This window comes from Lissotriton helveticus, chromosome 9 (assembly GCF_964261635.1).
Source record: "Lissotriton helveticus chromosome 9, aLisHel1.1, whole genome shotgun sequence".
NCBI classification, from domain to species: Eukaryota; Metazoa; Chordata; class Amphibia; order Caudata; family Salamandridae; genus Lissotriton; species Lissotriton helveticus.
Genome location: NC_136070.1, coordinates 260,802,798 through 260,827,350, shown reverse-complemented (window position 1 = coordinate 260,827,350; position 24,553 = coordinate 260,802,798). Strand labels below are relative to the sequence as shown.

Genomic DNA, 24,553 nt, shown 5'->3' with positions numbered 1-24,553 from the left:
AGGGCATACACTTCCAATTCCCTCGCCGTCCATTTTCTTTCATTTAAAACATTTTAGTGGTTGGAAAAGGGGAACTGTTCTGAAGAGCTTAAGGGAAATTCTGGGTCACAACAACACTAAGTAGGCCGTCCCTGAGACCAAGGCAATTGTGGTCCATTAAGTATGTACCATGAATTACTGATACCCTTGTAAGAGGAAAGACCTGTATGCAGAATTGCTACAGGATTACAGATCCCCTACGGTCAAGCCGGGTCTAGTGGCTCAGTGGACTAATGCCTCCACTGCAGGTGCCTGTGTTTGACCTCATGGTCACAGGTCCACTCATCCATCTGAGGTCGATAAAATGAGTACCATTGAGTTGGGTAACAATAAACATCTGTTATTCAGCGCCAAGATGCCTCCGGGTGAACGTGTGCTTTACAAATACACATGTTATGTTATAGAACAGAGAACAGCCATGAAAAATGGTATCACTGCAAAAAATTCCACATCTATCCGTAATTCTTTGTGGTAACAAATCTTGAGGATTCGTCCTTCGAAACGCATGCAGTAAAAGTACACGTGGTATTACTGCATTATCTACAATACCGATGTGCGTGCTACAATACTGATGTGCGTGCAAGCTACTGTAGGTATTAAGAAACACTGAAAATGTGGGCCAGAGCACTCCAGCGCTGCAAATTAAGGCCTGTCCTGGTTACAAAAGGAGCACATGGCAAATAATGCTATGGTGACACTTATTTTGGTTCAAACGCCTTTGCATCTTCTCAAAACAAAGCAGCACATTCCCAGAGCTGCTCACACCAATGTGTGCAAAAGTAATCCAAAATGGCCAGTTGACATGTGCTCTTTGAACCCCATTAGAAGTTTACCGATTACCCGGAGACCATTCAGCAACAACATTGACAAAGCCAAAAGGTCTTGCTTTGCCTTTCCAAGCTGGATTAATGGTGCAATTTTTATTTATTTATTGCATGCATATGCTACAACAAAAAGGGGGAAAAAGACACGGAGCCAAGTAAACATGGACACCATATACTTGCAATAAAAATAAAAAAAATAAAAAACCACTGATCTGGCCTTACAACTAGTAATTATTTTTAAATAACAGCCTTTCAGCCGTGTCATACATTTTATTATTGATGGTTCAGAAGAAGACAGGAATAAAATACCACTTTTCCAAGTGCTCAAACTGCTGGCAGCTACAATGTTGCAATATCACTTCAACACTTCACAACAGCAACTTCGAAATCTATACGGAAAATAAATTGCCATGTAACTGGACACCTGAAGTGGCAGCAAAAAAAAAAAAAATACTAGGTATTTGAACGCAAATTGGGACTAGGGTCAGATGTGATTCAGACTAATCTTTCAAGGCAATGGGGTCTGAAGAGCACGTTCATCCATTTGCTTCCAAGCGGACTAGACCAGGTGGCTGGCCACCCTGAACCTGCTAGCCACCTCACCATCAACAGAGAACCAGAACTGGAAAAATCCCTCTACACTTAAAGCTCCACCCCCTGGAATGTATACAAACCTTTTTCCTCCTCTATCCTTCTGCTATCATTCTAAATCCAAATAACTGACTAACCTACCCACCACTTAAAATGTACTATGTTTCACTATACTAATTCAACACTAATCCTCTATGGGTCCTTGAGTAGCCTGCTACTCGCCAAAAAAGCGCTTTGACGCCTCGTCAGTGATAGTAAGCGCTATATAAATGCAATTACAATTACATTTCAAAGTAGAAGGTAACGTCCAAGATTTTGGAGAGGCCAGTAAACACACTTGTTCCTGATGACTAAGATTTAACAAGAGCTTCACCACTCATGACCAAGAACAGGACTCCTGGACCGCATTCCACCTAAGCAACTTCTTCTGGTGCTTGAAATTCCTGCAACAGCTTTCAAGCAACGTGGTCACTACACAAACACCCCAAATAAATTGGTGCTGAGAGACGTTAACCACATTGCTCAGGAACCTGAGATCAAGTGTGGTCGCTCCCAAGAACAGCCCACTCACAGAACACAAGTCTCTTCTTATTGGGACAGCCATCCTGAGGACCACTGTGCTCTGGTGCTTAAAGCCCTGCTAAAGAACATGAATTTCCTGTTTGATGAGAAGTCTACTTATCATAAATGCATTTATTTCTATATGAGGAACAGCCATTTTGAGGTCCACAGGTATTTCCGCTCAGTATTACCTTCCTACCCTGATCTTCTCAGAAACGTCCCCCTTTCATTTATCAATGTTTTACTCTTACATACCATAAGAGAAGATGAGAAGGATGAAGTTGCGGTTGCGTATCAGCCTGAGGATAGATTGTTTATAAGAGTATTCAGAAGAGGGCCTAGCACGCACCACAGCCTGAGCTCGACTTGGAGGGAGAGGAGGCATCTCGCGGAATACTGAAAGAAAAAAAACAGGCATTTGTCAGTATTACTGAACATGAAACAAATAGAAAATCCTCAGAAACCGTGCAAAACACAAAATAGGCATAATAATTGCTACAGCACAAAAGACGCACCCAATTAGTGAACTGGAATTAAAAAGCACACACCTTAAAGGGGGTCGCAATATCCTTTGCCCCTGATGTCCTTCCTTGACAATTAACTGGGAATTGCCTGCATGTCACCAGCTTTAGGAGAGAACCTCTCTAAAACGTAGTTGAGTTAAAATGCATCTATTTATTCTACGTAAGCATATCCATGTGTGTGAGCAGCACTCACATCGCTACACCTGTTAACACAATTCCTTAGCTTTTTCAAGCATGCAAGGTCAACAGATGGCATATGGACCAAAGAGAGGTAAATGTTGACAGGTTGAAGAGCAGGGTCTTGGGAGTAGTAGAAGCACTTTCTACCAATATGTCAGTCATCCAGATCTGCAAATCCATGTCAAACAAAGCCTGGAGCCAAGACTAGATTTAGCTGTAAAAGATTTTATTGGTTGAACAGGTTTCATCGAATTGCATACATCATCCGTGGATACAGCAAACTTAGTTATCAGCCCATGAGCAACACCCTGATCCGATGTTTACACATTACAATGGAAATGAACCATGATATAACAGTTTTCAAAACACTACCTATATCTAACGTCAACTTATTTCCACCCTTTCCCTCCAGACACATGCAATCAGTCTCCCGAGAAGTTCCTCTTACTGAGTAGGAATCAATTTTAATTCCTTAATAAGGTATCCAGAAGTCAAAGATGTATTGGTCGTGTCATCAGGTTATCCATCATCGTCAGATGACCAATTAAAGGTCTCCATATCTTCCGGAAGTATTCAATTTGAACATGCGGGTAATAGGAAATCGTTACCATGGAAAGCACGTAGAACAGTCTGTCATATCACTTAAGCAGTGCAGGCAGCTCCACCTTTTTTTATGGTGCTATACAGGGACCGTAATTGCTTCCCCGTTTGGATCCATTAGTCTCAGTATCACCACTCCTTGCATGTCTACTATACTGTATCCTAAGATACCTTTAATACAACTTAAGACTTCCTTTCGTTATAGTTTTACTAAGAACACATTCTCCATACATGTATTGATGTCCCAATATCCATCCCAACACTTCCACATATCTTGAAGGTGACTGAACACCAGCTCTGTTCCAGCTAAATAACTGGCCAAAAATATGTTTCAATCAAGAGAATCTTGAGAGGATTGAAACTTCTGACCGAGGCCCAATACAATTTCTAAGCCCGTTTTATCTGTAAAGATTGCTCATCAGTTTCTTTCTAAGAATGCATTCAATGGATATACCATCTTTAGTGATAGACACGCACGTATGGCAATTGTTCAGTGTAGGAAAGTGGGGTATTATGCAGTGAGGCTGGTTAGGTTTCACCAAATAATACCTTCACATTACCCTCAAATATGTCCTTTTGGTTCAAACCAATACATCTCTAGCTCTGTCCTGGTACTGTAGCACAGAGCAGTCAGGGTTTACTAGAGGAACATGTGTTAAGCATTTCAGAGTACCAACATGGACGATAAGTAATTGACACAACTCAAAAGAAATCCGACACAAATTTATAAAAATTGAACACATTTTTATAAAGGGCACCAAAACAAAGACAATCGAATGAGTATAACTGGAGTTATGGATTTTTTTAAAGGAAAGAAAATCAGTGCATTTAACTCTTGCACAACAATAACTTTGCCGCCTTTTGGAAACATACTAGAGACACTCTGTCACTTGCAGCTCGAGTTCAAAGTAAACCACTGGAGGGTAAGGTGATGTGGGTCCCAGGACCATTCTCCAACAGAACGGTTGAATTTTTCCTGCCTCATAGAGCCTGTGGTACAGAGTTAGCTTGGCTGCCCATTGGCTTAACGCGGGAGCCGCGGATGCTAGTTTTGCTGCTTAGATGGTGCGGATTCAAAATCTCAGCAACTGGCCCACTAAGTTCGGGGTTCCCTGGGGGTACAGCATTGAACAAAGGTAGTGGTAGCCCGACTGGCCACCAGCAAAGCCTTGGTAGTAGCAAACACTTTTTGGTTACTTAGATGGCCTGCATTCCAGGGGAAAACAGTAGTCGCCTGAAACTTGCTGGAGGTCAGGACTACGTTTCCCACAATGCACTATACCATTTCCTTTTGGGCGATCCCTCGTCAGGCCTAATGGTCTGTGATTCTTTGGTTACAGGAGATGCGATTTACCTGCAGGTGAGTCCCGCCTCTCGTCCGAGGAATTTCTGGAGTTTCATTGGGCTAAGCCCCAGCGGTTAATCCGATCCGAGGTGACCACATCCAGGCATGTGAGCCACCTTTTCTACCCAGAAACCTCTATTCTGTCACTTTTAAAAATGTCAGAACCCATCCTCTGCTTTACAAACCAGGTAGGGGTGGGGCCAGCCTTCTGGGGTGTACGCCTCCTGACTACCTATTTTTACCATCTGCCCAGGTTGGAAATGTGCCTGGGGCAGGGGGCTGGTGGTTTCCTCCTTTGGGAGGCAGCCTGGGTGCTCATCAGAGGAAGTGACAGCTTTGAAGCTCACCGTCTTGATGTGCCACTTCACTAGCCATCCGGTCAGGGAGGGAGCCAACTCCTTCTGCCCAAGCAGGTCCCTTTGTTTCTGACTCCTGGGAGTGTTCACACCTCCTGGCAGGGGGTCAGATTCTTGTTGTAGCAGCTGCAGCTGCAGACTGTCAGTCTAGGCACATGAGAGGCTGGGACAACCAGGTGGGCAGGCTCTAAGATAGCCACCTGGGTGCATGCCACATTAAATGTGACTTTGGGAATAAGTCGGATTTGATGGGGCAAGTTGTTTGATAACAAACATGACACTTTTCAGAGGGACCATAATGAAGCTGGCAACCTTGGGATGCCTAGGTGCCAGCATGAGTTATCCTATGACCCCCTGAGCACTTGTAGTAACTCTTAATAGAAAAAGGCTACTATAGGGACATAGAAGCTCGCACTTATATGTCCACACTTTTAATATAATGCACCCTGCCTCCTGTGCTCGGAAGGCCTACCTTAGGTGTAACTGATATATATTAAAAATGGTGCTGTGACCTTGCCACTTGTGGTGAGGGTACATTCGAGTTTGAGTAGTTTGCACTGCTCGTGGAACCTGTACTGGCAAGCCTGCTGTCATCCTTTTACTTGGGTCACCAAGGGTGCCATAATTAGTGCGTTAGGCCCTGGTGACCTGTTTGACTCCCATGCACTGGGTAGCACTGGTACCACTTACCAAGGGCATATAAGGGCGTTAAAGTTCTTGCTAATTGGGGTTACCAATTCACATACATAATATTTTAAGGAAAGATCATGGGGGCTTGTACAGCAGGCTCCAGTGCACTTTCAGTCTCATAACTATCAGAATTGGGGCAAAAAGCTTGGGGGTGACCACACTAAAAGGGCATTTTCCTACATTCAGGAACCAGATCTGAACATTCAGCAATGGAAGGAGTGATCAGGAATCACATACTTCGCCTCCATAGCTGGGCTGCAGATTCAGAAACGAAGGAAGAATTAGGCAAAAAAAAATTTAAATAGTAGAATTGTCAAGGAACTCCAAGATTGTCGGGGCTACAATGGGTGCAGACTGAAGAACTGGATTTGGAGGAGTCTGTTGGATTATGGAGATTCTTTTGTTCGGTTAGAAGAGTTTAGTGAATGAACCGAAAAGAAGGAATGACTGAAAAGGAGGTAGGATCGACAAAGTAACTTCTGTGACAAATCTAAGAGGAGCGCATCACTGGAGTTCTTCCTTGCCCCACACTAAGAGGCAAACTACAGAATTAGAATTGATGTGCTTAGCAGGAAGGTGTATATGGAAAAGCCCAGTTCGTGAAAATGATGAACACTTTAAAAATATTCTCTCTCATGTGGCATGTGTCTGCCGAGTGCATCTACCTTCACAATCTTGGTACCTCGAAGTAGGATGCAATCGTAAGTCTACTGTTCTTGGGATGTATGACGTTACAATGCATACTTTTACAACGCATACCTTTACAACGCATTTTTTACAACGCAACATCCATTACAACGCATGCCATTACAACGAATTTTTTAAAACTACCTTTACAACGCATTCCATTATAACGCATACTACCTTTACAACGCATACAATTACAACGCATAACATTACATTGCATGTATGGTAAGTGTTGGATAGTGTAGGGGTAAAAATTACTATTCTAACTCCAGGGGGTGCAACAGTAGGGTAAGTGTTGGATAGTGTAAGGGCACTATATGTTGTAATGGTATGCGTTGTAATGACATGCGTTGTAGTGTCATGCGTTGTAGTGTCATGCGTTGTAGTGGTTGCGTTGTAATGGCATGCGATGTAATGGATGTTGCGTTGTAAAAGTTTCGTTGTAATGGTAGTGCGTTGTAAAAGTTGCGTTGTAAAGGTTGTTTCCCCTGTTCTTGAGGCCAAGTCACATACTTAGATTGCAAAATGGCAAACCGAATGAGAATGAACCTCTATGTTGGTTTAAATAATAACACAGAAGCAGTATGGTATGTTAAGCTTGAAGCAACATTCCATTAAAGTACAGGACTGATTAGAGGACAAAAAAGATGGTCTGATTGATTTGAATAGTTGTCCGGAGCCTGCAAGTCTGATATGTTCCTACAACAAACTCTTGATTTGAGTTACATAACACTGAAATGGAAATAATTTTAAACAGTTCACCACCCGGATCTATCAAAGAGGGGACTCTAACAGGTGACTGGAATACTAGCCTCTTCAACTGTGACCACAGGACTGATCACAATAAAGAGACAAATGCTTCCTGAGTCCACATCCACAGCTGTTCGCAAGGTACAGCACACAGATGCATACAACCAGACACAGGAGTCTCTGGAACCACCGCGCCATCACAGCAGAACTTCTACAGAAGTGCAGAATGGTTTCTCTAGGACCAGAACTCTCTTCGGATGGTGGCCAGCTGGTTTCACAAACAAGCCTGTTTCTAGTCTTGTACACTGAATCGTATGTTATGGCGCTGAAAGCCACTCGCTATTAACTTTGTTGCTGCTGTCCCTCGTTTGGAGCCCAATCACTGCCAAAAGCTACAGGAGTAGCCAACTGACCCTCACCTGCAGTTGCTGGAGCGGCGGGGACGCCGGAAGACTCCGTGTGGCCGCAGAGGAGGGAGAGGCGCCGGCCCCGGGACTGCGAGGACCAGCATGCACCATCTCTAGCTGGTCCTCTTCCCGTGAGAGCCGCGCCCCCTCCCAGTGCCACACCTCCACAATCCCCCACATCCTATAAACCTACCAGGGAACGCGCGCTGCGGGACGCGCGCGGGACGCAGCCCGGGGCGAAGCCCGGGCCAAGGGCGGGCCCGTTGTTGCCCGTTAGTGCCCGATAGGGACCGGACCGGGCTTATTCCCTTTCACCATCGACCCAGCAACAAACAATCATGCCGGCCAAAACACGAAGTACCTCCAAACCCAAATCTAAACACGCTCAGGAGGTAGCACAGGTAACAGGCCCTATCGACTTATTTATATCGCGGGTAAATGACACGATAAACCAAAGCATAGCCTTAATGGAGAAGAGAGTTTCAATGGATCTCATAAGCGCTAATGCAAAGCGCTCATCACTAGGCGCTATAGCAAATGCCGCCTCCCCAATCAATTTAAACACTCAAAACAGCTCTCTTCCTGTGACTCTTTCTGCCTCAGACCTAAACACTGTTCCATCAGTAGTTGACCTGTCGGTCACGCACTCTGAGTCGGATCCCTCAATAACAATGGATGACCTGGAAGCAACTCCCGACCTAGCCGGTTGCCAAATCGAAGGAGACATCCATTCCATAAATAACTCATCCCAGCAAGGCGAGAGAGAAGGGGCAACACCGAAAATTCGATCACCAATCAATGAAGGAACACATAGTTCTTCCTGCCAGGAACCTAAAACAATCTATTCAAACTCCGTAACCTCTAACAGTATATTACATATCTCTGACTCAATTCTTCCCCACAAGGCAATTTCTAATGATAACATGCCGGAGCAATGTAAGACCTGCAGAATCACCTCACAAGTTCTCACCACAACTAAGGACTTACTATATCAGTATTTAAAGCCTATCCAATTAAGTATTAGAAATCTTGAAGCTCAACTAACAATAATCTCAGCTACCCTCTTAGATACGAATACCCGGATCGATGTAAGGGGTCAACGTAACACTTCGCACCCACCAATAAAACAAAACCAATCACACGCACAGAAAGGAGTCAATCATTCCAACACAACACTTTCAGTACAAAAGACTCTAAAACAACCGTCTACCATACCCAAATCCATTGTAAACACATCCCTTCCCCAGCAGGAGAAACCACCTCATTCCAAAGTACAGCAAACACTAACCGCAGGCAAGGCCATGACAGGCACTCCAGGTCCATCAGCCAAACCAGATTCCAGTAGAACCACCACAGAAAAGTCTGACTCTCAGTCATCGAACTTATCGCTCTCTCAAAAAACACCCAAGAATACATCCAAGAACACACCCGCACCTAAAACCACGCCGAAAAAACATCCGACAGCCAGACGCCCCGCTCACTTGCCCCCGGAAGCTACTCCCTTTACAATAGTTTTAACAGGAGTACCCGAGTTAACAGATGACATCTCAGAAACTGCATGGTCACTTAAAAACAAGGCCATGCAGTGGCTTAGCATAAACAGACCCCTTGAATCCCATCTCTCGGGAGGGATCACTACAGCCCGTAGGGTAGCCTGGATAGGCAAAACAAAGAAAACAATACGCGGTGATTGTATCATCGTAACATGTAGAGATCCCGCAACTGTAGACCATATTTGTGCATGGCCCCAACTCGATAAAAAAGGGGGAATAGACGCCCGCCACCTCTCCTTCTTTTACCCCCCAGTAAAACAACATCACAACTTTCCACCATGGGAATGGCACCACTATCCTAAAGATCATTTTAAAGATCTACGAAATCAGGACCCTTGGTGTCAAGCACCATGGAATCAGAGGGAGTACCCACGCGACTACTCAGACAGGGGGGGACCAAGAGGTAGATATGTTGAACGCCAAACACCTTATTGGCAGGACAGACCCTACCAAGCATATGAAGGATGGCAGGGCTTTCCGACCCAAAACCGATTTGAGTGCCTTGAAATGGTCGATTGACCATTCATGGACAAACCTAACCACCACAATGCAGATTCCGTACACCATTCTGTTTCCGACAAGTATCCTACACCATCACCAGAGCCGCCCTACACGCCAAAGTCATCATTGACTCATTTAAACAATCTCCCGATCCGTTCCCACCCAGTAGAAGCATATACCAGCCAAAGATCAAACATCGAGTCCGACACAACTATTGGAACCCACACCAACGCGATGACAGTATCTGCTATCACGGAAAATAAAGAGGTCATGAGCATAGGCATAGCCTACTGGAATGTTGCAGGACTAACGGAAAAAATATCATGCCCCCTATGGCTGAGCATAGCAAGGAGCCATCAAATCTTGTGCCTACAAGAGACCTGGCGTACATCCCCCCTCCATCTACCGGGCTATAAGACATTTTTTACAAAAGCAACGCCAAGTACAATGGGAAGACCAAAAGGCGGGCTCCTGATCTATCTCTCCAACACCTTACCACTAACAGCAAAACTAACAAAGGAAACACCCACTTATCAAATCATCCAACTCACTCATCAGACGGCAGCGTCAAGAAATTTACTCATAATCATAAATTATTATAATAACACAGGCTCCCTGGAATGTTGCACTTACCTAGATGAAATGGTAGCACACATATCTTCATTACAAAACGTGAACTTAAATACGACAATAAACTATATTTGGGGAGGCGATTTCAATCAAACAACATGTCCAAATCATGAAAGTGGAATCTGCGGTCTACAGACCGAACTCGGAGATCCTATCCCACACTTTGCACACACTCCGAGTGGAAACAAGCTCAATGAAATTCTCTTCACCTTGGACCTAGACTTTGCCAACGAACTAGTTGACCCGGTCCAGAAATTTCTACCTACTTTTCATGGGCGCGGCTGTATGTCAACTATTGACTTTATCCTAGCCTCGAATACCTGTAAAGGATTACTAAAAAATTATAAAGTAGGGTCCAGCCCGATTAGCGACCACTACCCCCTGAGCGTGGATCTCCTTATGGAAAAAACGGGTCCCTCCACAACAAAAGTCAGCCCTCTCGATCAGCAATCACTAGTATTAAAGAAGAAGAATGGGTATGCCATTAAATGGTCAAAAATAGACCCTGAAGTTACTTCACAAAGGATACTTGCAAAAACGCAACCATGGGTAAGGGACTGTCTGTCTGCAGAGGCCTCTCCAGAACTAATTGTCAACTCCTTTCACAATATCCAAGGAGCAATAAGGGACGAGCTATTTAAACACACTGCAAACAAAGCAAAACCCCCAACAAAGAGATGGTTTGACTCTGACTGCAGAAAGGCCCTCACGTCCCTCAAAGAAGCTCTCCAACAGAAACCCAGAGACGCCCAAAAAATTTCACTCCTGAGGAAAAAGTATAACACTGCCCGGAAAACTCGAAAGCGCCAGATAAAGCAAGACCTATGGTGTCAACTTCACGAGAGTGCACTAAAAAAAGACAGCACCACATTCTGGCAGACCATCAGATCACCCCTTCTAGATAATACCACAGACCCACATCATTTAGATGTGGCAATAACTGAGAATGACTGGGTCCATCATTTTATAAAAAATTTTGGCTCGCAAACCGACCTCTCTCAAACAGAAGATCAACCACAAGTAGAGAATAATTTCCATCCTATTAATCTACGCTTCACTGTTAATGAGGTTAGAAAGGCCATTACTGCGTCAAAAACTGGCAAGGCTCCCGGCCCAGACGGGGTACCTATGGACTTGTTCTTATACAATAGCGACTACTGGTCACTAATAATTACCCGGGTAATGACAGCAGTCACCGAGACTGGACTTCTTCCATCATGGTCTACTTCCACCCTCCTGCCAATATTCAAGAAAGGGGATCGTAACGATCCCGCGTGCTACCGGCCGATCTCCCTTCTGGATTCCACAGGCAAGATTGCAGGTCGACTACTCCTGGACCGATTACAATCTTGGGCCCAGGAGAACAGTATCATCACAGACCTGCAATATGGCTTCCAGAAGGGGCTCGGGACGGTGGAACAGGCACTAAACCTGACCCTCCTGGCCGGGAAATATACCAGCGCGAAAGGAGGCAAAATCTATCTGGTCTACGTAGACCTGAGCACGGCCTTCGACTGCGTTCAGCATGCCAAGCTGTGGGAGATCATGATAAACCTCGGAGTGGATCCATCCATACTAGCCTTCCTCAGGGAACTCTACACCAACGCGGAAGGCCGAGTTCGTTATGGCATCGCAGGAGAACTATCACGCCCCTTTAAAATAACACGAGGAGTAAGGCAAGGGTGCGTACTGGCTCCCTTCCTGTTCAACCTATACACTAACGGGATCGAACAAGCATTGCTGGAAGGGAGCCAGGACCTTCCACAGATAGCACGCCGCCCAATACCCATCCTCCTGTACGCCGACGACTCGGTCATCCTGGCCCGGACAGCTAATCAACTTCAGCGGCAGCTGAACAAATATGTGGCATACATGGATTCACTGGGTCTGAAAGTCAACATTAAAAAAACATTCACAATGACCATCGGACCAAAACACGGAGTCTCAAAATCCATGTATATCAATAAAAATCGACTGGAAAAAACATCGGTATACCCTTATTTGGGTATACTTGTGGATGACACAATGACCTGGCGCAAGGCAATCGAAACTAGAAATCTCAATTTCCGCCGAGCAGTATCAGCACTAAGTGCCTTCTCCAGAAAACTTGGCAAACCAGCTCCATCGGAATTGCTAACAATATACTACGCAAAATGCCATAGCGTGGCCACTTACGGAGCAGGCATCTGGGGCTACGGAAACATCGATCAACTCCAGGTAACGGAGAACGCTTTTATTAAATACGTTCTAGCCCTCCCCCAAAGCTCCCCAACCTTTGCATCGCATCGGGAGCTAGGGATGGAATATGTGACAGACACCATACGATGCCAGCCTCTTATACTCTGGCACCGCATATGGTGTAATCCTGAAAGCCACATAACGCGTTCCATCATCACCGAATGCCTTGGTCTAGCCCACTGGAGGAAAATACCCTGGCTCAATTACATCCACAAATTCTTTCAAGACCTTGATCGGGAGCAATTCTTTCTCGAACCACCATCAATAGAGGACATTTCAAAGAAACAACTGAAAGAACTATGTATGGGCCACTTAAGAGAACTTCGCCACCAGGCGGAGATTGTTAAAATACAAAACGAAAAAATCTGCTCCTTACAGTCAGAGAAGTTACCGCAGCCCTACCTGTCATTTTTTCTCTCGAACTACGAAAAGTTCCTACTGACAAGACTACGGTTCGACCTTTTCTTCCGAATGGTCTCATTCCCAGAACCGAACAACTGGTCCAGGAGCCTGTCATGTTGTCCTTGTGACGGGGTTTCCAACCAATCAACGGTCCATGTTATTTTGTTCTGCAAGTACTACAGAGCAGTTAGGAAAAAATGGATCCTTCCCCTTCTCCGTCTAAGTGGACTCAGATGTACATACCCAGCTCTCGCTTATCTCCAGTCACCGAAAAATCCGCATGAAGCAAAAATGATAGTGATCTTTTTAAAACTAGTAACAAAAACTCGTCATGAAATCGGTTCGTAACTATTATATGTGTCTCAATGTATTAACTCTTGAATTTTTATAACTGTACTTTTTATGATTATGCAATTTTATAATCGAATAAAAGTTTATGAACTGAACTGACTTTTATGCCCAGCTGTAAACTCTAAGGCATGAATAGTGTTGCAAACGAGAATGTAATTCTATTGAATACACTCTGGAGATAGTGTTTTTGATAATCGTCCTGGCAAGAGAAAAGGTTTATTCCTTGACAATGGAGATGAATCGCCACAAATGAGAGAACTGTAAACAATATTGAGACAGAGTTTAAGATTAAACATTTGTACCAATAGTGATAATCAAAGAAAGTTACAAATGTATAAGTCTTCCACTTGCATGGTATCCAAGATTACAACTCTTTAAGGAGGACGTGAATATAGGTCGTAAAGAGGCTAGCAGCCACCTGATCCGTCCAGCCTTTAAATTACAAGAAAGTACCTGGAATAACATCACAGTCCTTTCTCATTTTCTGAAAACTGCTTGTCATCTCACCGAAGAAGTTTTCTATATTTACCATACTTTATGTAGTGACCTTCTGAAAATTTGCTGGACATGAAAAAGGGGCTGAAGGATGGCGTAAAGCATAACACTCCTTGACTATGTTATACACCACTTAGTCTTTGGTAATCCGTGTCTATGGATCATGAAAAGAGGATGCAGGTGATGCATGACCCTTGATATTTACTAGAGGTTCCTGCATCCTTAGTGGAAGTAAGCCCTCATTTTGTTGCAACTCAGTTGCAAAAAAAACAAGCATTTGCAATGCAATAGGTCTCGCATTACTTAAAGTTTGAGCTATTGGCGTTGCAAATAATAATGCAACGCCGATAGCTTAAACTCTCAGTAATGTGAGACCTATTGCATTGCAAATGCTTGTTTTAAAAGGTTACATGTCTTAGAGATTGGCTGCTGGGACAAACAAGCGGCGCTCAGGAGATCGCAGCAAAGGAAATGGTTAAGAATGGAGGAGGGGTGGGGAGATGAGGGTCGGACAGGACAGCAAGTTCCACCATCAGTGAACAGTGGGAGGGGGTGATTGCAGGATAGGAGAAGAACAAGCTGCGGTAGGCGTTTGGAAAAGAAATAAAATTGCTTCGTGAATGTGAAAGCGCTTAAAGTGAATGCTAGCGGAGCATGGCTTCTGCTTATTGTAACGTTTATTTCCAAAAGCACAAAGAGCAGCTAAAGCATAGAGAGAAGCTGTCCCAATTAAGGATAAAGCTAATTTGTCTAGTTTACATGTTTTGCCCCCATAAAACATACCTGGCTGGTTTTTATAAAACCGGTACGACTGTAATGCGGCTAAATGAACACTTATGGGGCAAATGATGAACTGCACCAACTCCGCACGCTTTAAGAGTACTCCCCAGATTTATTTATTTTAATCACATCAAGTAACAAATATAAAAGTTCAATACCGATCAGTGTCTCCCTTTGAGAAGGGTTGAAGCTTCTTGCTTAGTGATGCTGTTAATGTGTATGCAGCTTTAACGCTTTTAAATACCGAATCTCTAGACGTATATTAAAAGCACCTCATGAAGGTTTCCAGCAAACTAACAAGAGAAAACATGGAGCTTGTTAGGTGTTGCCTGATGTGGCCGATTGCACAGTTTTACAGGATTACACAAGTATAGTGAGGCAATAGTTAGGAGTTAATTAAACTGATTAACACTTTATGGAGGGAAAGGTACGCAGAAAGCCCCCGGACGGGCCGCAAGGCAGTGCTCATCATTCACGTCAGCGAGGAAATGGCGTGGCAAAAACACCCCTCACCGGGCGTGAAAGAAAGGTGATGGAGTGCGGCGCTCGTGAAACAGCACATGAAGAATGTAATAAAAAAACACAACCTTGTACTGGAGTGGGGCGCTCATGAAACTGGCGCCGCAAGCAGAAGATGAATAATGTAAATCAGCACCGCGTGCCCCTCTGCAGACTCCCCCTGCATTCCAAAGTCGCGTGAACTGTTCACGAGGCGCGCGTCGCGATCCGGCTTTTTCTGCCATGCTGTGTAATGTAAAAGCGCACGCGCTCAACGTTATCCTATGGGAAAACGCTGCGCGCGGCCAGGTCTTGTAGCCACTTTGTAGACACTTTCCAATCATTGTCGGCTGAGCCGACAGCTATAGTTCCCTGGCGAGAACGTGCTTAGCGCGTTTCTAGCCGAGACCTAAAAAAAAGAGGTTGAGATGAATTTGAAACAAAATATACTTTGGTTCCTGATTTCAAATGACCACTGTTGGGAAGTTGTCCTTTCTGCAGGGTCACCTCAATTTCTTTTTGCCTTCTGGCTGAACCCTATTTTTGCTGCCTACCGAACTCCGTGCCCTTTACCCTTGTTAACCAGTGGCAAAGGGCGTGTGCACCTCATTTTAACATGATAAAACTGATATAGTCCTGATTGGCATATGTAACTTAGCTATAAGTGTCTAGTATATGGTACTCAAGTTGAACCCAAGCCTGGAAGTTAAACGTCACAAGTGGGCTACAGCACCATTGCTCCATCCACACAGTGACAAGGCAAACCTGGCTCTTCCCATCTTAATTGCAAATTCGACCTGTCAAAATCACCCCCTTTGACAGGGCTAAACATTTCTTTCAAATATTTATAAGACATCCTAAATAGGCCTTGTTACCCAAAAAGGCAGAGTGCATTGTATTTTAAAGTAGGATATGTAAATGTTTAATGTTAAACATGTCCATACAGTGAAAATGCCCACAAAGCTATTTCCACTTTAGCAGGTTTGGCTGTTCTATAGGATAACACTGGATGCAATATTAAATATTAATCCTGTATCTCAAGAATGGTAGTAGCAAGAACATAATTCAACAGTTTTTAATAGTTTCAAAAATCCAATGCAATGGTGAAGTTGGATTTGTTCTAAATATTACAGAAAGGTAACTCTGAAAAAGTTATCTTTGCCCTGCATGTACACAGATGGAAGCGTAATCTGCATTTTGTTCTCTCACCTCCACCAACCAAAAATTAGCATTTAAATCGGTCTGAATGAGGTGTGAACTTGTTTACAAGAGCAAAATAATACACCGACTTGAATGAAGAGAGATAACCCCACGGAATATGAAAGGGGGCTTGGGAGCCTCCTTTTTTACATTAAAGTGCCATATCAACCTTGAATGTCATATCCTGCAGCACAGGCATGCGGTGGCTTTACATAAGGCAGCTAGAATGTACTTCAAAGAGGCCTCCCCTGTCATACGAAAATGTTAGCTTACACTTGGGTGGGGTCTTCTATCTTTATTTGGGATACACTTTAAAGGAGGGAAACACAATGCCCAAAAAATTGGGTATATCCACTGTCTGATTGCTGAATGTTCAGCTGCGTTATACCAGGCCTCAGTCTCTGAGTTTCTTAGGGGTACAAGGACTGTCTAAATCTAGATTTTAATGTTAGATGTAGGAGGCCACTAAGAGTACCATAGTGCACTCTACATAAATCTACAAAGCCACGAGAGCTTAAATTTAGTGTGGCCGAAGACTTCAGCCATCTTTAAAAAAATGCCCCAAGTAGTTAGATTTAGCCCTAGGACGCTACCCCATTGGTTAGGGCGTCCCCAGGGGGCAATTCTCACCCACATGCTTGTGAGAGGCATAAATGTGTAATCTCCAGGCACCAACTTCAGAACCACTCCTGGATCTGTAAAAGATCAGATGAGGACTGAGCCGATTATCCGAGCCCTGTGAAGAGCCTAGAAGAATTGACCTGCTCTCCCTCTCGTACCCAGGACAAAAAAAGTAGACTCCAAGGGTCATAAGGATGCCCTCCTGGTAAAACTATGGGGAAAAACAGCACAGGAGGAGTTTTCCTGCAACTGCCTAACTGGCCAGTGGCAACTGTACATGAACTGGACCCACCTGTAGCCCTCTGCCTGCCATCATGTGAGTCTCTAATGCCTCCCCTGAGGTCCTGTAGAGCTTTACACGTGTACTCCTGTGGTGAATTGGGACTTAAAGGACTAAAGTCTGAAGGTAAAATCTCTGACCAGGACAAACCTGATTGGTGTCTCTGACCTGTGCTTCATCGCAGTCAGCGTCAAAATGTGGGTAGGTCCTGTCCTACAGCAGCCATTAACTATCATAAGGAGTTTGTGCTTCTTGGTGCTATTTTTACCTAAAACTTTAAAAAATGCCTATTTCCAGTACCCTTTCTTGGATTTTAGTCATCTTGGTGTCAACTTGTTTATAAAATTGTACTCTATTTTTCTAAATTCAAATAGGGATTTTTACTGGTTTGCATTTTGACTTTATTACTATTTCAGTACTGGCTTGGAGTAAAGCCTCTGTGCTCTGTGCCATAGCTACAAAGGTGGTTGAGGTCCAGTTTATTTCGTTACTTTAGTTGTTCACTCTGGCAAGGATTGGGATTATTAGTTGAAGAGGGTATGTACCCCCTTCAACTATTAACCCAATTTCTTACAACCATCCGTCGATTCCAGGCTGGTATTTAAAGCTTTGAAGGTCTGTGCATTGGTATGGACTTTAATAAAATATCCACTTGTCCATGGAGCAGGTTCCTTCATAAATCTACTTGTCCTGTAACAAAATCCACGTGTCCCTTTGTTGCCATGTAGTGTGGCAACAAATTATGGCAGCAATCTCATTACATAAGAGCTCTGATATAGTCTCTCTGATTATGCCAGGGCTCATACCATAGTATTGTTTGAATACTTGCAATCCCCTTATGTTGCCCCGTTTCTACAGATCTACATACTGGTGCTGAATGTAGTGGGTAGCAACAGTTCCAGGGTTAGAATGCCATTTTGAGTCTGTGCAAACCTACTAACTTGCATGTTTTAAGGGTTTTCAACAACTCTTCTTTAATCTTTTCCTATACTGTGAAATGTTTGAAATTTACTCCAGACAATGGCAGACGTAAACCTTCTTCCAGAGTTGGGGAAAAAATGGTTGCAGGGAAAGTGAACTTTTGCATGTGCAAATCTGCACATGCATATTCGCTCATGCTAAAATGCAGTTGACAAATATTTTCTAGGAGTACTATTTCTTGTCCTACTTCATGCATCTTGGGAATTCATGAAAGCTGTATAGCTGCAGTTGATGCAAGGACATATACCATGGGTGCACTTTTGAGACGTTCTTTAATAAATGGGCCCCTAATTTGGTTTGGTGTTGACCATGACCTTTTGCGTTTATTAAAATGTCTCTCTCTCTGTATCAGCTGGCTTCACTGTGAGTGACAGCATTCTGCTCTTTCACAAGAAGCATATCGGCACACAAAGTAGTTTTGTTCAGTGCCGGTAAGTAATGTGGCAGTGTGTGCTTTTTGAGACCAAAAACAATTTTTGCTTTTGCCAATGTTTGTTATAATGGTGAGGGCCCGGCAGCTCCCACACCAATAAGGTTTTACAAAAACGATGCCAAAACAAGTCACACATTGACAAAACTTAAAAGCTGACCACCAATATCAAACCTACTTTTTGTTTCACATAATCTTATTGAAACGGGTTACACTGATTTTCCATAATGAATATTTTTGGGAAATACTAGCATGCATCAACTCGTTACTAAATGATGCTGCACAGAAATGGTACCTGAAATTTTACAGTAGTTTAGCGAAATGTTTTTTTTCCTGCTTTAATTTTTTTATGAACATTATATTTTGAAAGCAAAGAATCATCAATCTTGCTTTCAAGCTTCTGCAAATATTTGCATCAAATGAGAGAGCATTGTAGTCTGGTAACAGTTGCTTTAGAGGACTCTTAACAGCATTTCGAAATTCACTGTCATAACTCAAAGAAGGGAAAAACAAGGTTTTAGTATTGAAAGTTTATTCTGTGACTTTGTGCTGAATGTCACTGCAAATAAAGTACCCATCCAAGCATGGCTTGGGATCTAGTGTCTGTAATATCCCAGTTTACTTCTAAATGTTAGAACGTCGTTTAGTTTTTCCTTGATAACCAAAACAATGCCTCTATTTTATTACGAAATTGACATTTCGCAATAGTATCTAAAATGGGCCAGTTTCACAGACTGTATCGTGCCATAGCAGACCCACATTGACCTTTAATAAAAAGAGAAGAATTCTTGGCCTTCCCATGCGCTCACTTTCTTCGTAGGAGGCGCTTCCGGCCTGCAAACAGTTCAAAACATTGAAAAGTCCAACACTTTTGAAATAAAAGTATCAGAATGAGGCATATTGCACAAAAGCATGTATTGTTCAAGCAGATGTTTCCATGGCCAGCAAAGGACTCTCTAGTGCGGAAAGAGAGAGTGGTGACAAAAGAGCGAAAGTGATAGGACTGGAGGAGGAAAAAGACTTCTACAGTAGTTGACACTACAGCATTAAACATGTTAATAGGATGCAAGTCTAGGATACGGTACCGATTAGAAACATAGACATACCGTGGCACAGTAAATAATACAGCCAGTGCTTTGTCTTGAAGGAAGCTAGGAATTATACACAGAGATGTAAAGTCTAAAATAAAAAAACTGAAAGAAACAGTCACATGCATGATATACTATCAGGTGCTGGCACCCTTTCATGCGGCGGAAATGCGACCCTTAACAATTTTTGAAGCTTTTATTATCAAAGTGCTATATTTTATTAAAAAAAAAATGGTCACCCTTACTCTCCTTAGATAGTCTTGGTAAATTGGGAAGACAGACTTGCTGTGCACAAAGCGCCCATCAATGGAACAGAGACGCCAGATAATTACACACAAGTAGCAACACCTAGCAGGAGTGTGTAACAACAGACATTGCAGTGGTATGCAGCCACAGCGGGTTAGTGTCCAGTAAAAGGTAAACAAAACCTTCACTCAAATACCTACCACAAATAACAAGGGACCACGCAAGTCAAATAAAAGTAGGTAGTTTATGGGTGTTACAGAGCCACCTCTGGTGGCGACCAGGATTTTGGTACCTCATGTCGAATCAGCACATAGTTCACGAACCACTCAAAACACCATGATCAATTTGTTACTGCATGAATTACGACTTCTTTTTATTTATATTTTCATAGTTTTGTTACTTTGATATTGAAACATTTTCATTTAATTTCAAAAAGAAAATCTCACAGACTTTCTTCTTTAATCATCCATACCAAACTTCAACTTCCACACCATTTCTTTCCAACCTTTCGGCATTTACTTTCAAACTTTAAATAATTTACTGGTATGTTGGGAGAGAGAGAGAGAGAGATAAACCTGTTTCGTCAATGAGTGACAGACAGATGTGGCTCTTATAAAGTTACACTGGGACCGTTGGGGATCTCTTCTATCCCATTTCCTATGTTTCCTCTAAATAATCCTCGTATTTTTTTAGGCTGCGGTTCTTACTCTGGTCCATTGGATGTATCTTAAGGATGACTCACAAATTACAATCGCCCTTTAGCCTGGATTCACCTATAAGAAAGGTGGGGTCTTCCAGGTCTTTATAATGCCTGAGATTGGCTCAGATTCCACAATGATTGTGGACAAAGGAAGGGAACACAAATGGCATGAGCTAGTGCACTGATCTGGTGAAGAAAATTCCAACTGGATCTACTTTATGCATTATCTAGCATGGTCCTGATCATCAGAAGGGCAGTCCCTAGAGGACATTTCAACAAAGAGGCTTGGTTGTGAGAGGCGTCCGGCCACATATCTAAACAGTTGTTTTTTTTAACACCAACAGAATCCTATTTCTTTCTTGAACATCTTCAAGACTGAACAAGGAGCATTGAAAGCCCAAAAAATACAAACGGGCATCCAACTGCTGCAAGCACAACCCAAGTGTTCTGAAGCTTCTATTTTCCCGAAATTCATTGCATTTTCATCTTTTTCGCTTTTCATGTCCAACAACAATTTTTGTGACCTCAGAGAGAACCTGCCTTTAAAATGCATACAAAGGTAAGAGACTGTATCCAACATTGAGACTGCCAATAGAGAATAAAACATAGGTTGGGCAATACATTTGTCTTCCCTTTCACTTTAGAAACCTGTGTTGTTGTGTTTTTTTAAATTGTACTAACCAGCTCAGAGTCAAGGTTAGATAACCTCAGGTCACGTGGACACCTCTTTTCTAGTTCTGGGCTTTCCTGTATCAAATTACTGCTTTCGGGTGGCTCCCCTTAAATCAACCAAGACTGCAAAATCTGCAAGGAAAGGTTACTTAGTTGTATTCCTAGTTCTCCTCCTGGAGAACCCGTAGTACACTCATAGGCACTGTACCAGGCCTGCCCATGCATAGAATCCCAGAGCGTCGGCCATCCCCAGCCACACACTCCCTTTTCATGGAAAACACCAATAAACAAGCATTGGAAATGCAATAGGTCTCGCACCATTAGAGTTAGTGTTTTTAGAATTGTTTATGGGTTTTTTTTGTAAATGTTTAGCATTTTTGTTTCCTGTAGCCAATGCTAAAGTATTACAAATAAAAAAAGCCATAAACATTTCTAAAAGCTCTAACTGAAATGGTCTGAGAACTATTGCACTGTGTGAGGGTGAGGGTGGGTGAGGGTGAGTGAGGGTGAGTGAGGGTGAGTGAGGGTGAGGGTGAGTGAGGGTGAGGGGTTGAGGGTGAGTGAGGGTGGGTGAGGGTGAGTGAGGTGTTGAGGGTGAGTGAGGGTGAGGGTGAGTGAGGGGTTTTGGGTGAGTGAGGGTGAGGGGGAGTAGTTGAGGCTGAGTGAGGGTGAGTGAGAGTGAGGGTGAGTGAGGGGTTGAGGTTGAGGGTGAGGGGTTGAGGTTGAGGGTGAGGGGTTGAGGGTGAGTGAGTGAGGGTGAGGGGTTGAGGGTGAGTGAGGGTTTGAGGGTGAGGGGTTGAGGGTGAGGGAGGGTGAGTGAGGGTGAGGGGTTGAGGGGGAGGGGTCGAGGGGGAGGGGTTGAGGGTGAGTGAGGGTGAGTGAGTGAGGGTGAGGGGTTGAGGGTGAGTGAGGGTGAGGGGTTGAGGGTGGGTGAGTGAGGGTGAGGGTTTGAGGGTGAGGGGTTGAGGGTGAGTGAGTGAGGGTGAGGGGTTGAGGGTGAGTGAGTGAGGGTGAGGGGTTGAGGGTGAGTGAGTGTGAGGGGTTGAGGGTGAGTGAGGTTGAGGGTGGTTGAGTGAGGATGAGTGAGAGTGAGGGTGAGTGAGGGGGTGAGGGTGAGTGAGTGAGGGTGAGGGGGTGAGGGGGAGGAATGCGGCCTGCTCTTCCTACTTGTGTGGCAAGTATTTAAAGTTGCTGCCGTAGCTCAAGCTGCTGAGACGGGGGGACATGGGGGGCTGCGACAAGGAAAGGATTGGCAGGGAGGGTGCAACAGGAAGGCTCTCACTGGACGTGCGTGGCTCCACCTAATGCAGGAAAAGGAGGAGTTTCTGACACAAAATATCTGTTGAAAATTATAAATTTAAGTAGGGAAGCTGTGATTTGTCCCGATTTCCTGGGTCCACTGTGTACAAATCGGCCAGTCAACGAGTGTTTATTCGTGTTTTCTTATGTTGAGGCTTTGTTTTTTTTTTTTTACCCCTTAGTGCAGTCTTCTGCAGTTTGTAGAATATAGCGTGAATTCGATCAGAAGGGATCAGAGCACTTTGCGTAAGCGAGAGTTACATTACACTAGGCCACATGCATTGTTCAAGGCATCAGGAAATTAGGGGATTTGCCCAGAATCTCAAGAGTTTGAGCCAAAACTGAGATTGGAACCGGGTTCCCGAGTTCCAAAGACTGCAGATCGGGCTGAAACACCACATCGCGTTTAGAGGGAGGCAGAACCCACATGATGGAAGCTTGGCTCGTTATGGGGTCGAGGTTCCGGTTTTATGAACATGACAATTTAGCTGTAATGAAATAAAGGATTAAATAACGCAATGCCTTGCAGCCAAAAGGTTAATTTAGATCACGGTTTCCTTTTATTATTTACAGCATTGTTCGGGGGGGGGGGGGGGTGGGGGGGGGGATATAGAAACAACACGAGGGTCAGCGTGTGGGTTAAAGTAAAAGCAACATGGTGGAGGGTGTGTGCAGGCAGTGGAGCTAAGCATCAGGATGAGCACAACAGGAAGGGGACCGAGCCCTAGCCGTACTTGCAGTGCTGGGAGACGTGAGGCAAGGGATGGGAGTGGAGGTGAGGGGGTGCTTCTGACGTGAATCCTGTGTTAATGAAAAGAAGGCGAGATCTCACTTCTTATGCTCAGCAGTCAGCTCTGCCACTCCCAGCTCTGTAATTCAAAAGTGAAAGCGCTTGCTAAACAAACAATTCATCCTCTCGTGGTCTAGAAGCTGCAATTTTTCACAAAAACACATATTTCGGATGCTATTTATTAGAAATTTAACAAGCATTTGCACCGGAGGCCAGTACTTACCAGCATAGTCCTAGGTCTGTACCGCATTGATGCTGGCTGCGGGTCGGCGGCTCTTTTGCCGAGGATGATCTTCAGAGCTGGGAAGAGAGCAGTGGGCTAACTCGGGAGGGGGCGGAGCGGGTAAAATAAACAAACGAGACGGAGGGAAGAGAGGGGAGGGGGGAGGAGAAATGCGACACGGCGGGAAGGGGAGGGGGCGGAGCGGGTTAAATTAAACAAACGAGACGGAGGGAAGAGAGGGGAGGGGGGAGGAGAAATGCGACACGGCGGGAAGGGGAGGGGGCGGAGCGGGTTAAATTAAACAAACGAGACGGAGGGAAGAGAGGGGAGGGGGAGGAGAAATGCGACACGGCGGGAAGGGGAGGGGGCGGAGCGGGTTAAATTAAACAAACGAGACGGAGGGAAGAGAGGGGAGGGGGGAGGAGAAATGCGACACGGCAGGAAGGGGAGGGGGCGGAGCGGGTTAAATTAAACAAACAAGACGGACGGAGGAGAGGGGAGGGGGGAGGAGAAATGGTACACAGCGGGAAGGGGAGGGGGCGGAGCGGGTAAAACAAGACGGACGTGCACGCGCTTTTAAGCTCAATGCGCATGCGCATTGAGCTTAAAAGTCACGGGCACTGCAAGGAATCGCCACGATTCCTTGCAGTGGATAAAGAGTGGATAAGCCCCCATAGTCTCGCTTGCTCGATGCGCATGCGCATCGACAGGCGAGACCTAAAAAATAATTAACAATCAATCAACTATTTTGCACCCTAGTTGTTTAGAAACCTTGTTAAGAGGAAACAGAAAGGAAAAGCTGGGCAATGTAGACAATAGTGGTTGCAGAAAGCACATGCTGAAAAACTGAACCAGCATCTTTAGGGGGTCGGTCTTCCAGTATCCTATCATGGTCTGCCAATGGCAGTTACATCACATTATTTTTTATGGCGGAAGCAGTTCCTAGTTATTATCTACAAAAACAACTTGATGAACCATTTGGGGAAGTGAGAGCATTGCTTAGAACTTTAATGAGGATTCA

The 24,553-nt window shown here is 44.3% G+C and overlaps 1 protein-coding gene across 3 annotated transcripts in view; it reads right to left on the bottom strand.

Annotated features, from left to right (window-relative positions):
- FLVCR2 (FLVCR choline and putative heme transporter 2) overlaps window positions 1–24,553 on the bottom strand; it is a 513,060-nt gene that overhangs the window by 318,549 nt on the left and 169,958 nt on the right. For all 3 annotated transcript variants that reach the window (XM_078659926.1, XM_078659924.1, XM_078659925.1), the window contains exon 4: window positions 2,271–2,411. In XM_078659926.1, the coding sequence (XP_078516052.1) occupies window positions 2,271–2,411 (141 nt within the window). The remainder of the gene's footprint in view (window positions 1–2,270; window positions 2,412–24,553) is intronic.